This window comes from Hipposideros armiger, unplaced genomic scaffold (assembly GCF_001890085.2).
Source record: "Hipposideros armiger isolate ML-2016 unplaced genomic scaffold, ASM189008v1 scaffold_902, whole genome shotgun sequence".
Lineage (NCBI taxonomy): Eukaryota > Metazoa > Chordata > Mammalia > Chiroptera > Hipposideridae > Hipposideros > Hipposideros armiger.
Window position 1 is genome coordinate 429,373 of NW_017732252.1, and position 16,899 is coordinate 446,271.

General features: G+C 39.1%; 1 protein-coding gene across 1 annotated transcript in view; it reads right to left on the minus strand.

The window, feature by feature from the left end:
* The window catches only part of ADAM22 (ADAM metallopeptidase domain 22), an 86,051-nt gene extending 72,851 nt beyond the window's left edge, over positions 1-13,200 (minus strand). The window contains exons 1-4 of the mRNA XM_019630350.1: positions 13,124-13,200; positions 7,751-7,814; positions 5,541-5,610; positions 1,891-1,961 (exon numbers count right to left, since the gene is read on the minus strand). Of these exons, the coding sequence (XP_019485895.1) occupies positions 1,891-1,961; positions 5,541-5,610; positions 7,751-7,810 (201 nt within the window). The 5' untranslated portion in view covers positions 7,811-7,814; positions 13,124-13,200. The remainder of the gene's footprint in view (positions 1-1,890; positions 1,962-5,540; positions 5,611-7,750; positions 7,815-13,123) is intronic.
* Between the last annotated feature and the right edge of the window lie 3,699 nt (positions 13,201-16,899).

Genomic DNA, 16,899 nt, shown 5'->3' on the forward strand with positions numbered 1-16,899 from the left:
AAATCTTTTTGTTCACTTGCCCAAGGGCCATTTTTGTGATGAGGGTATACAATCAAACCTAAATCAATAATGCATGTGTGTTTTGAGTACTGCATTTAAAACAAACTAAAAAATTTCTGCCACGTGGATTTTTGTTTCATTGCTAACACATTCCCAAAGTTAAAAAAATAAACAAACAAACAAAAAAACCAAAACTTTTTTTTTTTCCCAAAATTCTTTATAACAAGTTGATAGGGAATCACAGACTCTAATTTTGTGTTTGGAAACCAAAAAATAATATAAACGGCATCCAGTGACAACAGTCTCTAAAAATGAGTGTTTTTAGGATATTAGTAACTGCCTTGTTAATTGTGGAAGAGATCTGAAACTTACTATTGGGTTGCCGGAAAAGTCATGACATATTTTTTCTGTTTTTCGTTGCAAAAATGCATAATGACTTTTCTGAAAACCCAATAGTTAATACAGTAGAATTTTTAACAAGTCTCAACATTTTCTTAATGTCAAGAGAGGTGCCATATTGACCACACAGCCTGATAACACTTCACCTCCATGGCCCACAGGTTTCTCAGAAAGAGAAGGCAAGGGCTTGTCTGCTCAGCATATGACTGGGTACTGCAGATGTTTATGAAGAACATCAAGGACCACGTCAACAGAAAATTATCCTATTTTCTCAGTTCATAACTCATGAAAATAAATACTGTTTCAAATTAAATCCTGATGGCAATTATTTTTATCTATTAAATTGGGCCTCACTATATAAAACTCATGGTAGTAATTCATGGAACACAAGGGCTTCTGAGAGGCAGTATGTAGAACACATGTGGTTATAAGAACTTTTCTGAGACCAGACTTCCCAGGTCAGAGTCCAGCTATGTCACTAAGTAACCAAATGTAACCATGGGCAAATTACTTAAGCCGCCTATGCTTCAATGTCCTTATCAGTAAAATGGGGATAATACTAATACCTTGCTCATAAGAGTATTATGAAGATTAACTGTGTTAATACAATTAAAATTCTTAGAACAAGGCCAGACACATGGTAAGTACTCCATAAAATTTAGCCATTATTATTCACATTAGAAATCTGTCTGTAAGCATCTTATTTCACTTATTAAACATATTTTAAAAAGAAAATGCCTGCTTCCTTCAACTGGTTGATCTTACTAGATATCTACAATAGTTCTCTCATCCTGTGTTTTTTTATGCCACACACACACTCACAACAATCACCACCACCGCAATGGTGATCATAACTTAATTTTGATGACCAGAGTTCTTATTTTGTCTGAACCATTTACCAGCTCCATAATTCTGCACAAGTCATTCTCAAATTTCAGAGCCATCATTTCTTTTCCTGTGAAAGAGGAATAATAGTACCTACTTCATGTGGTTTAAAGCCACTGTGCAAACAGTGTTATTATTATACGTTCAAGATCCATTGACGATTCATAAAGTAGACATCCTAATTCTATATTCCAGAATCCAAAGTATCTCAAGTATCACAATAGCATTTTTTGGCTTCAAAGCTGACAGAGTCACTCTGAAGACAGTATCTTTAAAAGGATAAATACAAAGAGAGGTACCATACAAGTAGCTTCCTGATGTGGCGCATACCAGGCAAGCAAAGAAGCCTCTGGAACCTGAGATGTCATAGCAGGGGCCCCCCATAACCCATTTACATGATAAATAACCATATTATCACCCTTATCTTGAATCCTTTTTGAGTCTGTGTAATACTATGGCCCCATCTCCACTGCTCCTACAGATCCACACCCTGACAAATGCCTGAACTAATATTTACCCTCTCACAAAGACGTAATGTAGATGCAATTGACTGACAGTTGTCAACTTTTTTTTTAAACATCATGACATATACCTGTGAATACATACCTGCCGTCTACTCCTTTTTGGTCTTGGCTTCAAAATAAATTTTGGTGGAGTGATGTTTATCTGTTGGAATTCTGAAAGGAAATAAATATAAATAAAATTGAACTTAGTGCATTACTCTATGTTGCTTTCTTACAAGGCAATCAAAGTTTTACCAGCCCTTCCAATTATAAATTATATAATTATACCTTAATTATTGTTAATAATTGTGATTATCGACAATCAATTATAAATTATAATTATATAGCTGTATGATATTATGAATTTTATAATTATAATGTTGCACTTAATGATAATATAGAACATTAATTAGTGTGTTCACATTTACGCTACATAAATATATCACGAATAAATACCACTTTAATGAGGCATCTAAAATAGTCAAACTCATAGAGGCAGAAAGTAGAATGGTGGCTGCCAGGGGCTAAGGGAAGGGGAAACAGGAAGCTGTTGGTCAACGGGTACTAAGTTTCAGTTGTACACGATGAGGAAATCCTTCCTCCAGAAGATCTATTGTGCAGCAGCAGCTGTAGTTAGTGCCTGTAGTCAGCAACACTATACTGTGTACTTAAAATTGTTACGAGTGTAGATCTTATGCTAAGTTCCCATCACTAATAACAATGAGAGAGAGAGAGAGGGAGGACACTTTTAGAATTGATGGATATGCTTATGGTGATGATTTCATGGATGTATATGTATCTCCGAACTCATCAAGTTGTGTGCATTAATTATGTATAGCTTTTTGTATGTCCATTGTACCTCAATAAAGTGTTTTTTCTAAAAACCTCTAGAGAGGGCCTGCAGCCTGTGTTTCGGAAGCATGCTAAAGTTTGGAATGCTGTTATATAGCTAAACATAGACCTACCTTACAACCCTATAATTTCACTCCTAGGTATTTCACAAAGAAATATAAACATGTATCCCAAAAAAAAATTTTTACAAGAATGTCCATGTTATTTTATTCATAAATAGCCAAAAATTGGAAACAACCCAAATGTCCATCAGCAGACTAGATTAAAAAATTGTGGTATATTCATACAATAAAACATAGTAATTTAGAAGAATGAACTATTGCTACCCTGACAACCTAAATTTCATAGGCATATGCTAAAGGAAAAGAGGCGGGGCATAATACATGATCCCATTTGTATAAAGCTCTACATACAACAGGCTAAATTAATCTATGGCCAAATAAAATAAGTCAGAAAGGGGACCGAAGAAATGGAAGGCACTGACTGGGACGCGACACAAAGGAAGTTACTGGGGTAATGGGAATACGCTATAGCTCACCAAGGATGTATGTATGTGTCAAAACTCATCGAACAGCACACAAAATTTGTGTATTTCACTGTAGTAATTTTTAAAAAGCTGAATGATAAGTGGTCCATAGGAAATCAATAAGCTTTTCTCAAAATGTATTCCTAGGACACTTGTCATGTGAAACAAAAGGTTCTACCGTCAAACAAGAGAACACCTGATCATAATCTATATCTGGGAAATACATAACGCATTGCAAGACAAGGTAATGGTAACCCATAACCCAGTGAGACTTTATTAAACTAAAAATAAATAAGCTTACTTTTGAGCTTATCTCACAAAATTGCAGTTTTCATGTTTATTTGCATATTTATTGTTTTCTTCTAAGCTATCATAGCAAATCTAAGCATCTTGAAATTCAAACACTCTCAAAATTGACAGTGCCAGCTTCTGATGAGAAAAGAAAACCAGAAACAAATTGAGACAGACCTGAATTTTCAAAAAATATGTTCAAAACTCATTTTTAATACCAGCAAAACTGCCAAGTCATTTCTAAAGTTTTTGTTGAAAAGAAGTCGTAAGCAAAGTTTTTAAAAAATGATAAGAGTGTATCATGGCAAGCCTACAATAAAGTCCTTGGGGGGGGGATTTTATGTATTACTTTAAATATTAATTAATGCTCATTTCTTCCAGTAATATCTATTAGATTGTAATTTTATTCTCAGGCAGCTAGTCATGATTTATTTTCCTCCTATAATAGGGATTGTAAAAAGTTCTATAAAGTAACTGAAGGAGCAGTCTAAAGTTTCTGTGTAAAGTAAAAGCATCTATATGCCCCTTTGCAAAATTTTCAAAATAGGTCCTTCTATCCCTTGGAAGCAGGAGGGAAGGGGTGGGTTTTACTTCTCTTTAAGGGAACTGCAGAAGGTCAGGAGTCACAAATTTATTTCAGAGAGGAAGGGGTGTTAGAAAACACTGATTTAATTTTCTGACAAGGAGACAGTATAAACTTTTAAGTCATTTTCCTAAGCAGTAGTTTAGGATTTGCTTTCCGTCTAGTAATTTTTTCCATTTGCCCTTGTGCCTCTCGCCCAGCAAACATGCTCATTGTAGCAGCATAATCCAAACCCCCACTCCGTCTTTTATAAGCTGTGGGACTCTGGGAAAGACAAACTAGCAGAGCTTCTGTTTCTTCATCTATGAAATGAAAATAATTGTATCAATCTCACAGAACTGTCACAAAGATTAAAGTGAGATTACAGTTCAGAATGTGCTATGGCCATGGTCAGGTCTCACTAAATACGGGGGGAAACATCTCCACAGCAGATATTCAGAGCATGCCCTGCCTTCGGAAGGAGAACAAATGAGTCCAGCACAGCACTCGGGATAATCAGTTCCAGGGCCAAAGAATGAAGGCTCTGCCCGAGTTGTCACGTAACCATATGGATGCAGCTCTCTAATCAACATCTATAAATAAATGGGCTTATACATGCACATGAGCAGAAAAGACTAATTTCACAAATAGCACATAATAATAAAAATGTTAATCTATAACAGTTCCTTCTTAAAATGCCAGGGCATAATGAGGAAAACAACAAATAAGAAAATGATTAAGAGTTCGTACCTATGTTTACAAACTCAGTGTTTCACAAAAAGTGAATTTTTAGGACCGGCCGAGTGGCTCAGTTGGTTAAGAGCGTGAGTTCTGAGCAACAGGGCCGCCGGTTCGATTCCCACATGGGCCAGTGAGTTGCGCCAGAGCTGAGCTGCCAACAGGTGACAGGATGGCTCAGCTGGTGAGAGCACCTGCTCCTAACAACAAGGTTGACGGTTGGACTCCCACATGGGATGGTGGCTACGCCCACCCGCAACTAAGATTGAACACAGCACCTTGAGCTGAGCGGTCGTGAGCTGCCGATGGGCAGCTCAATGGCACCTGAACTTGGAGCTGGGCTAGCTGCGCCCTCCACAACTAAGATTGAAGAACAACAACGTGGGTTTTCCCCGTCCCCAATTCCTCAACACTGTTCCCCTTCCCCAATTCCCCAATTCCCCAATAAAATATTTTTTTAAAGTGAATTTTTATATATTATATCTATGCAGACCAAATTTTGCTCTAGCATTATTTCTCCTGTAGTACCTATCTTTGACTCTTATAATTTTAAAAAGTTTTCCTTCTATTTGCTGAAGCGATATCTTTCCAAGCTCATCTGCTGTAAACATGAGCTGGTCGGTCTGCATTTTATCCTCTCTCTTGATGGCACTTCACTTTCTTTCTAAAACTGTTATGAGCAGTCATGGGCTAATGATATTCCACATATAGATTAGCTCTAAAAGCACTAAAGTAAATTATTCAAGTCGTCTTTTTTTAAGTCACGATAAGAATAATACCATACCCGATGGAAGATCATCCAATGGAAATTCAAACAGTTTGGATTTGTAAACCGAATGAAAATGGAAATCCTCCTGAAACAACACAAACAACAGAGATTAAGGATGTACTTCCAGGTATCTCCAGCCTCAGGCAAGCAGGAGAAGCGGTGACCCTTAGAAGAACCATAAGTTTTTAAAAAATTATTATTAGTAGGGCCGGCCGAGTAGCTCAGTTGGTTAAGCACTCGCTCAAGGGTTTGAGCTCTGAGCAACAGTGGTTCAAGTCTGGCCTGAGCTGAGCTGCTGCTGAGCTGCCAACAGGTGGCAGGATGGCTCAGCTAAAAAAAAAAAAAAGTGAGGATGAAAAATTACTATTAGTTTCAGGTGCACAAAACAATGTAATAGTTAGATATTTACACCCCTCACAAAGTGATAATTCCCTTCCCCCAATCTACTACCCCTCTGACATCGTATTAAGCTGTTACAATTCCAATGACTCTATTCCTTATGCTGTACTCCACATTCCATGACTATATATTAATACATATATTTGATTATAGTTGACATTCAATGTTATTCAGCTTCAGCTTCAGGTGTACAGTGCAGTGGTCAGGCCTCTACACCGTCCATACAGTGGTCTCCACATTCTCCTGGGTTTAAAGAGGGTTGAGCCATTGCATAGCCCTTGCCACTCACTCCTGTATTCTCCCAGCACCAGAGTGATATCCTTTTAGAAGCAAAATGCCTTCACAGACCGAGAAGCCAGAGCCTGCAGTAATGGAGAATAAATGAATGGCACTATCTCCCAAGGAGAAGTAAGACATCTGGGTAAGTGGGTTAATGTTTTTTATGGCTGGTTCCTTTCCACGGATCCCTGACCGCCTTTCAGAGCCAGCCAGCTCTGCCAGGCAACGGCTGCAGCGCTAAGGAGCTCTTCTGGGACTGGGAAGCACACTGACGTGGACGGCAGGTGCCCAAATGCAATGGCACTCCAAAACTCAAGGGTTACACAAAGTTAAAAAGCCATGTTTCATCTAAGAGAAATGAATGAAAATCCAAATAACTTCATCTGGCTTCATTCAATTACTAAAATTATAAGAAATACCATAAACAGTCAAGTTTCATGATATTATCTTTAAAAAAAAATCATACAGTCCAACAAAGTGACAGGACAGCAGGCAGTGGGGACCCAGAAAATAAAACACAATACAGATAGTTTTCCAAACAAGGTTTATTATGGGTAGCAAAACAATGTACAGTTCTTGAAATTATTTGCCTCTCTAAGTGTTGGACGAATGTTCCATTGCACAAGGAAGAATATTTGTATGTACAGAGCTAGAATGGAAGTGGATTACGTTGATCTGTAGTCTATAATATTAACTTAATCCTTTTCTAATTTGTGGGAAATGACTATTTCAACTAAAGTGAGGGAAGAATTGAGAAAACCTAGATTTCTCTCAACTTCATCAGCCCAGGGCTTTAAAGACAATGGGTAACAGAGAAAAATATTGAATCTGGAAAAGTAACGGGGATGGAAAATGAAAAATCCCATATCTGTGGTTTTGATCTGTTACAGAATAAGTGTCGTGTCCCCCCAAAATTCATATGGTGAAGCCCTAACTCCCAGTGTGACTATATTTGGAGATAGGGTCTGTGAGGTAATGATAAAGGTTAAAGGAGGTTCTAAGGGTGGAGCCCTAATCCAGCAGGGCTGGTGCCCTTATAAGAGGAGGAAGGAACAACACAGCTCGCTCTCTCTGCCATGTGAGGACGTAACGGGAAGGCCGTGCAAGGCGAGAGCCCTCAACCAAGACACCAACCCTGCTGACAACTTGATCTTAGACTTCCAGTCGTCAGAACTGGGAGAAACTAAATTTGTGTTGTTTAAGATGCCCAGTATTTTGTAATGGCGGCCTGAGCAGACTAAGACAGATCACAGCACATTATGGGAGAGACAGAAATGAAGGCTTCAGAATACCTCAGAGGGAAAGTGTTTCCAACATAAGGAGGAGTAAGAGACAGATGAAAGCAATAAAAAAAACAAACCCAACATTTGTAGTTCTGACTTATTTATATTTTAATTACACACACACACACACACACACACACACACACACACACACTTACTATCCAGACCCTAAAAATATGAAAATAAAATAGAGCAGAGAGAAAAAAGAGGAGAAAAGAATGCTCAGTTTTCCCATCTGCCACACCAAACAGAAGGAGCACTTACTTGGAAGGTGTCATTTTCTTCTGGCTCAATGAGATAGGTGTGGTTCCCATCGTAGAACATCCCACTGCCAGAAACAAGAGAAGAATTAGGCATGGCTATCAACTCCTGCCTCAGAGCAAAATCGTTTCAAAATCAGCAGCAGAGGACCAGTTTACTTCTCAATACCCTCTTCCAGTCCCACCCATCAGCACCATCACACCACATAGCACACACACACTACATGCTACACCACACACACACACACACACACACACACATGCATGCTTAATTTCACCCCCCCCCCTCTGATTACTCACAAGCAGCAGGGTCTCCTCATCCAGACCCTTCCCCGGGCTAAGAACTGCCATTCTCTAATTGTGATCCATTATTCCTCTTTCCAACATATAATTCTAAAATTTTAATTGCAAATAGTCACCTGGAGACCTTGTAAAAATGCACAATTTTCAGGACCTTCCTCAGATTTCTGGTCTGGGGCTCAGGAAGCTGCATTTTAAACAATCTCCAGGTGATTCTGATGCAGGTTGTCAGGGACTATCCTGTGAACGTCCTACCTGCCACACACCTGGAAGACGCTCTACTAACAAGAGCTGACACATTTTACCAACTTTACACTCATTTAATCTTTTGCACAAATTTATGAGGTTAGGTATAATGACTATCCACATTTTACAAGTAAGGAAACCAAAGCCCAAAAGAGACGAAGTAACTTGCCCAAATTACATAGCCAGTGAGAGCATAGGCAGGAATAGAGCCCAAGCAGATTGGTTCTGGAACTGCCTATCTGTAATCAGCTACACACATTCACTCACTCACTCATTCATTCATTCAGCAGATACTTATAGATAACCTACAATGCACTGCTTAGGTGTTGGGGATACAGTACTGAACAAAACAGACCACTTCTCTGCCCTCAGGGTGCTGATGTGCATTCTAGGGAGGACAGGAAGAATACATCTAATCAACAACTAAATATATATGAGGTGGTGATAAATTCTAGAGGGAAATAAAGCAGGTTAAGGTGCAGTATGTGGTGCCAGCGGATTGGGTGCAGGGGCCAGTGACAGAAGACTGTTGATTTATATAGAGGGTCAGAGCAAGGCTTCACAGAGAAGACGGCATTTAAGCAAAGACTTGGAAGACGTGACCAGATGAGCCATAAGGATCCACATGCAGACAGAATTTCAGCATTAAGCCCTAGGGTGAGAGAATCTCGGCATGTCCCAGGAGCACTGAGCATGAAGTATGGCTGCAGCAGAGTGAGTGAGTGAAGAGTGCCATCAAACGAGATCAGGGCAATCGTGAGGCCATCTTAGGTGGACCCTTCCAATGGCCTGGGCTTTTACTCGGAGAGATGAGGAGCCACTGCAGAGTTCTAAACAGATGGGAAGGATCTCCCTCAAACTTTAAAATAATTGCACCAACAGCTGTGCTACAATAATCTTTAGGACGGCACAGACAGACATGGGGAAATTATTGCAATAACCCAGGCGGAAGAAGATGGTAGCTTAGATATTGGTGGTAATGGAAGAGTTCATGAGGATTGGTCAAATTCGGGCTATTTTTCAAAAGTAGAACCAATGGGATTTATTAATAGATTTGCACTGGAGTGTGCAGAGCCATGTCCGCGAGGACGCCAAGGTTTTGACCGGAGCAACTGGCAAGATGGGACTGCCATTTAATGAGATGAAAAAAGGCTGCAGGAGGAGCAGAATGAGGTGGGTGCAAGGAAGCAGCACGCAGGGAGCGGGGTGCAGGCTGGAGTTCAGTTCCGGACCGCTCAGGCTGAGATGACTATCAGCCAATTGGGAAATCCTCTGGAGGCATTTTAAGTTACAGATGGCCTCAACTCCCACTCAGAAAGATCCTGACAGCTAATCCTTTTAGGAAAACATAGTCTTCCTACTGAAATGGAGCCCTTTATGATGCTGAAGGAATATGTCATATCATCCAGGCATCCGGAGGGCGGGCAAAGCTGTGATCTTTTGCAGTCATTTGTCAGCGTTAGGAGGAAATGACTGCCTGACACCCAAGCTGTTAACCAAGGAACAGTATCTGTCTTTCACTGAAGGCTCGGTAAAACCGGCTACTTCCCCTGAGCTGTAATCATAATGGCCTCCAGCTCTGCCTCCATCCAAATTCTTTCATTCTTGCCTTAACCTCTTCCACATGTCCTCAATGTTTTCCCATACCCTTAGAACGGCTATTCTCACATCTGTAAGGTTTTCAGCCAAAAGTGCACTCTCTGAATCTGGATGACACTGTATTTGGAATTTAAAGATAAACAGATGCAGTTTGTAAGATATTATTGACAATACATGCCTAAGGAATCAAGTGGGATAAGCCCTTTCCAAACAGTAGACCAAATATGGCAGTATGCATTACTCCTGCCCCTGATGAGACCCGGCCAGACTCATCAAGAAAATTGTATAAAACCATTACCCTTTACCAAAGTTCACATGGTAACACTGATTAGGTAGCAAGCAGATTATTTCATTTAACTAGTACTGGGTGTTATTTCCTCATACATTAGGTTAGTGTCCAATGGGAAAATCAGGTATTTTTACTGGGTTTAAACATCATGACACATGTGTAGAGAATGCAGATTCGGATACCATCTCTATCTACAAGATCCTGGGGTTCCCTACATGACAACATGCCATGATTAATTCTTTAACAATTAAAAGGCATATGTTTTATTTGCTTTGTTTGAGGATTGGCCCCTTTCTGTTATATTTATATGAATTCCAATAAGTGTACTGAGTCCAGAACACACAGTATACTTGATAAAAACCTGCAGCTAGGACCAAGTCATTATAAGCCAATTGAACTAAAATTTTAAAAGGCTGCATCAAAAGATGTGAAAGGAAACAGCCGTTCTTAGAAACTGCCACAAGAGGGCAATACACTTACATTTGGTTCCATTCTTTAAGGTTCACATAGTAACAACAGTTTGTCCTCAAGTCAAGCCTACCAGGACCAAAATATTGCCCATTAGTCCTTCAAATTTGAAAAAAATGTGCTCCTGCAGGTTCTTTATGTAAAAGACATAAATCTAATTATTTCCCCCTTTATTCTTTTACTGAATTCAGTAAATCAAGAGAAATGAAAAATCTCAATATGTACTTGGTAATTTATAAAAGATGAGTCATGGATGAAATAATACATGCCATATTTAAATCACTGCCATTGAGACAATATAAATTATTTAATATTTAGTAATACCTCCCCAAAATATTTCTGTTAGTAATTTTTGATCAAAAGGTAAAATCAAGATGAGAATAATAAATAACAAAAAGAAACCAGCGTATCCAGCATACTTATGAAAGTCTAAGAACACCCAAACATACTTGTACACAACCCTGACAGTCTCTAGACACACAGTGAGTTTTCTGTTTATTTTTGTTTAGTTTTAAATGAAGAGGTTTCCGAAGGTAAAAGTAAATGTTACTTAGTTTAAACACCTGAGGCAGGCTCTGAGTTCTCCTGATCTAGTCACTGAAATTTCCTCAAAGTTACTTTTTTATTTTCTTTCAGATGACTTTGTAGGTTTAGAAGCACGTGATGGGTCTTAGGTTTCAGCTCTATCAGAGCCCTTAGGAGGCAGTGGTACCTTCTCTCTGTTCTCACAATATCATGTCCATTTGGAAAACTGGGAGGCAATTTGGAATAAGTATGGGGCCAAATGCTTACCAAGTGACTTTCGGTTGAGATTTTAAGAGAAAGAAGAAAAAAAAAGCCTCGTTTTTTATCACTCTCTCACAATATACATTTGCTGTCACAGTGTCAACAGGACCAGTGTACAATTCCTAGCTAACAGCTGTGCTCATCTTGAGATCAGATATAACAATTTTACTGCCGAAGGGGATTTCAACGTTTGTTTTCCCAGATAAGAAAACTGAGGCCCTCGGGTATTAGGCATGAATTCCTGTTTGTATAAATGTTTCTCTAGTCAAAGAATTTATTCAAAATAAGTAGTCTTTTAGAACAAATAATAGGCACACAGACATCTTCCATGTTCTCAGGCATATGACCTTCTTTTTCTGGTTATTTAACGAAACCTCACACTCTCCTTTCTGCCTCTCACATACCTACTGCCAGAGCCTAACCAGAGGTACCATTTAAGCAAACTAGCTAGATTTTCTGGCCTTTACGTAAACACTAGATCTCTTTCCTTGCTTTCTTTAAGACCTGTCCATCTAACCCCTCTATAGGAATATTCTATCAAACCCCATTCCAGGGCCCACTCCACTTTCTTCCAGTGGCATTTCTCTGGAGCTCATTCTTCAGTGCCCACGTTCAGCTTGTGTTTTTCTCTCTCCAAGAAAACAAATATACCTATCATAGTCCATAGTAGGAAGCTGAGGTAGACTTCATTTCTCCACTAGGCTGAGCTCTTGGGGGCAGGGTTCATTTTCCAATCGCCTTAATATTCATAGTGGCGGGCACACAGCAGATGCTCAATAACGGCTAGCTAAACGAAAATTCCACCTCTCTTCTCTAACTTGGTAACAGATAGGAAGTACTTCAAAGTTGCCAAACAAAATTTATCAAAACTTTATTAAAGTGCTGGCTTGTCCTGTGCCCCCAAAAAAGCGAAACAAATAAGAAGGAACTGAAATGATTTGGCTTAAGTAGAATGCTGAGGAATGACGTGGTGGCTTTGTAAGGATTTACAAAACAAGTGAGAGACGGCCACCTGTGTCTGTATCACCATTATCGACAGGACGGAGGAAGTAGATGTATTCCCCTGTTAAACATCAGCAAACATTCTTTGATAATGAAGTTTATGAGAAAGGAAGCAAGGCCCCAAGGAAGGATGAACTCCGGTCCTTGGAGATTTCTGAGAACAGACAGACCCTCCCAAAGTTTGCTGCTAGGTAGGTGGAATTCTGGCATAAAACGGGGCTAAAACACATGAACACTGAAACACTTGAGGTCACTTGCAGCCTTTCGTCTTTGCGCAAGAAGTCAAACGCTTCCATCTACTGAAATTTCTATTGTCCCACAAAAATATAAAAACTAACATCAAGGAGGAGGAGTGGGAGTACAACTGGTACCCAGGGGCTAAACATCCACAGACACAGAGACCAAAGTTCCCCAAACTACAACTGTCTCAACTTGGGTGAAACTAGAAAAATGCTTCAAATATCACTATCAGGCATCATATTATAATTCCAATGCCCCTGATTCCTGAAACTCTAATTTTAAAATCTGCTAGGTTTATAAACCACAGAGGAGAAAAAGATCAGATCCGTCACTGATTCAAAATTACTTTTCTACATAAAATAGGGATTTCGATCACAGTGCATTCAAAATAAAGAAAGTAAATGATTGAAAGAATGGGTAGTCCAAAAACAACTTGTGGACACTTACTGAAGTCCATGGCATGTTGACAATGCAACAAATGAGGCCGGGTTTCCTCGGATATGGCCCTGGTAGTAACAGTGCTCTCCTCCCTGCAAACAGAAATAAAGAACATAAGCCTTTGCCATCACAGGGAGAACTGGCCGCATCACTGCACAGGTTTCTGCCCACAGTGCACTGCCATATGGAAAGCTCTGCACAATACTTCATTACTCAGGTTAGTATTATCCAACCATTTCTAACGGAATTATTCATAAGCGTTCCCAGGGAGCTGACTCCAAATCAAAAGACTGGGAAATAAAAGTTGACTGAACTCTCCTTTTATGCAGGTGATGAGAGAAGGAACAAAGACACAGGTATGGGAATATACATGTGGCCCTTGCACCAGAATAAGTTTCATCATCTATTTCCCCAGTTCTGAGAAACTCAACCTGGAGAGGCAGCAAGATGATGCTTTCACATAAAGCTCAGTAAAAATGAACATAAATCATTGGAGAGTCACCCAAATAAACTGATTGGAGGAAATGCCTATTTTTGCAGTGTTTATATCAAAACTCGACAAGTCTATAGAAGTCTTTTCTCCAACCAGTAATGGCTTTACTGATAAGCAGTCTAGGGTAGGGTTTGAAATCGAGACGTTTCTTTTAGCAACCAATCACGTTAACTAAATTCCACTGAGAGACTCGTTTCCTTGGAGTAAATGGTCCTGGAAAAAGTAACAGGGGAATCCTGTGCCATCTCAGGATGGTGCCTTGGTCTTTAAATACTTGCTCCTCAGAGTGTGGTCTAGACAGCAGCACTGATATCACAGGAGCTTGTCAGAAAGGCAGAATCTCAGGCCCCACCCTGATCTGCTGTGCCTTAATCAGCATTTTAACAAGGTCCCTAGATGATTCACAAGCACACTAAAGTTTGAGAAGCACTGCTCTCCATGATTTCTCCCCTTCCCCCAACAATCTCCTATTTCTTCAGAAGTTGAAAGCTTCTAGTTAAACTGACCCATTGAGATATGGAAGAGTGAAACAGGACAAACTGATAGAATGGGTGGTGTAAAGGGGGCAAATGTTATGTACTCCGTAGTCTGGCTTAAGGACTAACCCTACTAAAACATTCTGTGCTTGACCAGTATGGGAGAGAACAGGAAGACACAAGGATGTAACAAGGCTGAAGACTTTTTTTTTCACTAAAATTCCAAGGAAGGCAGCCTGGTTACAGACTGCTGCCCCTCAGGAGGTAATCCCCCAAGACTGGGCCAACCTCAGCTTTGGGGAGGGTGTAGAGGGCAGGTAAGATGGTACACAGTAGAAGCCAACCTTGCGACACCTTAAATTCCAGAGGGAGACACTGAGCATCATGAACTGAAGATTATGGATGGATTTGATGGAGGATAAAATAGGTTGGTACTTCAAATGTGGGACAGACAAGGGTGGAACCCAGAAGGCCACAGACTTAAGGATAGAAACAAAGCTGGGCACTGACTCCCTGAGCAGGTTTGGTTTAGTGTAGTGGTTGACAGTGTGAGCTATCAGCAACTTTACTTACTTGCTGTGTAATCTCAAGCAAGTTACAGAACGTCTCTGTATCATCTGTCAAAGGGGAGAAATCATCTCATAGGCAATTGAAGGGCTAATCTGCATAAAGGGCTAAGAATAATGCTTGGCACTTGGTACGCAATAAATGTTTGCTGCTATTATAATTACTGTGTCAATTATTGTCATATTCAATTTATATGCAAAATCCTCACATCAATCCTACAAAGAAATATTGTTTTCTCTATTCTACACAGGAAGTCAACCTCTGAGAGCCAAAGCTGGCATCCTGAGAAGTTGTCAAGTAGGGATGCAAACTTTGTGTGAACATGTTAATGCAAGGCCTGTGTTACTTACTTCCCCGTCACTATTTACAAGTTGGACACAGAATCCATGGGTTATGTAGTGCCAGTCTAAGCATTGCCCTAGACTGATTTTGGGGGATTTTGTTTTGTTTTAATTTGTATTTTGAATAGGGCTCAGAGTACATGTAACATAATGTTAAATATCCTCTGTTCGGGTATTGGTCTGGTGAGCTGTCCATAAGATTAGATTCTAAGTGAATGACAGAGGTCCTTGTGTTTTAAACAACCTTTCCTTCCTGGACACATCTGATTGGACCAGAAATCAACACTCCACCTTTCTATTGGCCAGACATGAAATTGGCCAACAGTCAATGATGTGACCTGGATAGAGACAGACTTCTATCTAAAAGTATTTCCCTATGTTGGATAGTGACTACATAACCCAATCAGATCTCCCTGAGGTCTAAGACACACAGTGAACAGTAGATATTAAGATAGTAGAGAAAAAAAAAAAGATAGAGACAGAGTAGAAACAAAAATGATAATCACAAGAATTGTGGTATCAGGTTAGGGAACAATGGAAGATGACAAGTCTCTGTGTGTGGGGAAAATATGTCAGAAGCAAAGGCATATAAGGAATATTTTATCAATTACAAAAGTTTTGTTTAAAATACCAACTTTTGAAACATGTTATATTAAATCATAAAAAGGACAAAGAATTCATATTTTAAAACAATCCTCCATTATCTCAGGGCTAAATAGATGATTAGATAATGGAAAACAATCTTTCACTAATTTCTGATTCTGAGAAATAGGAGTCAATCCAAAAACAGCATATGACCAGGCCCCATCTGCACAAAAGCCTAACGCTGAAAATGAAGTGAAGAGCTCAATATGGTTGATTCATTATCAAATGTTTCCCTGACACTTCAAGAGAAGCATAAACACCCTGGGGGGTTGGGGGTGGAGGGAAATCTCCTCAATTTGATTATTAAAATGCAAATTTTGAGGCTCTCAACTAGTGGTATATGTAATTTTTCTAAATAATGGTGGAAATTAACTTTTGTGTTGTGATTTTTTTTCAGGAATTAATCACTATAAATCAATATTTAAACTAAGAACGAAAGTAACACAGTTTTATTTTTTTGCTTAACCTACCTGAAAATCTTAGTCCTGGATGAAGGCCTTACTGTGAAAAGGCTTTTTCAATTTATGAAAATATATTATAAAATTATTAAAATAAATTTAATAATTTTATTTTTAATATTTATTTTTAGCCATTATTTTAAAAACAATAAATATTTATAGAAAAAAATTCTAAGACTTCAGGAGGTACATGGTAAAGAGTGAAAAATCTCTACTTCATAGACATTGCTGCAGTTGTTCCTTAAAAGTAAGGATTTTGGACAGATTTTGTGCACCATGTCAGGAATAGTCTATGCATATTTAAGGAAATGTATATACATAGACACAAATACAGATATCCTTTTCAGTGCGCAAATGGGTTTCCACTCTTCACACTGTTCTTCCCCATTTTTTACGGTAAGGTCCTCTGACATCTTTCTATATCAATACTTCATGCTTTCGAAGGTGGCACAATATTTCATTCTAGGAGTGAACAATGATTCATTTAAGCAGTCCTATACTAATGGACATTTACATTATCACCATTTTTTTGCCGCATAAACAATATTGCAACAAACATCCTTTCATATATTTTTTGTGCACTTCTATCAGTATATGTGTAGAATAGATTTCTAGACGTGAACCTGATAGGCCAAAGAATATGTACATCTAAAATTTTAATAGCTACTTTGAAGGGCAAATATAATTGTATTTCTTTGCACTTAACATCTGTTTTAAAAGACGTACCTTAGAAAATAGTAAACTGCGGGCCGGCTGAGTGGCGCGATGGTTAAGAACTGGCTTGGGACGCCAGAGGACCCCGGTT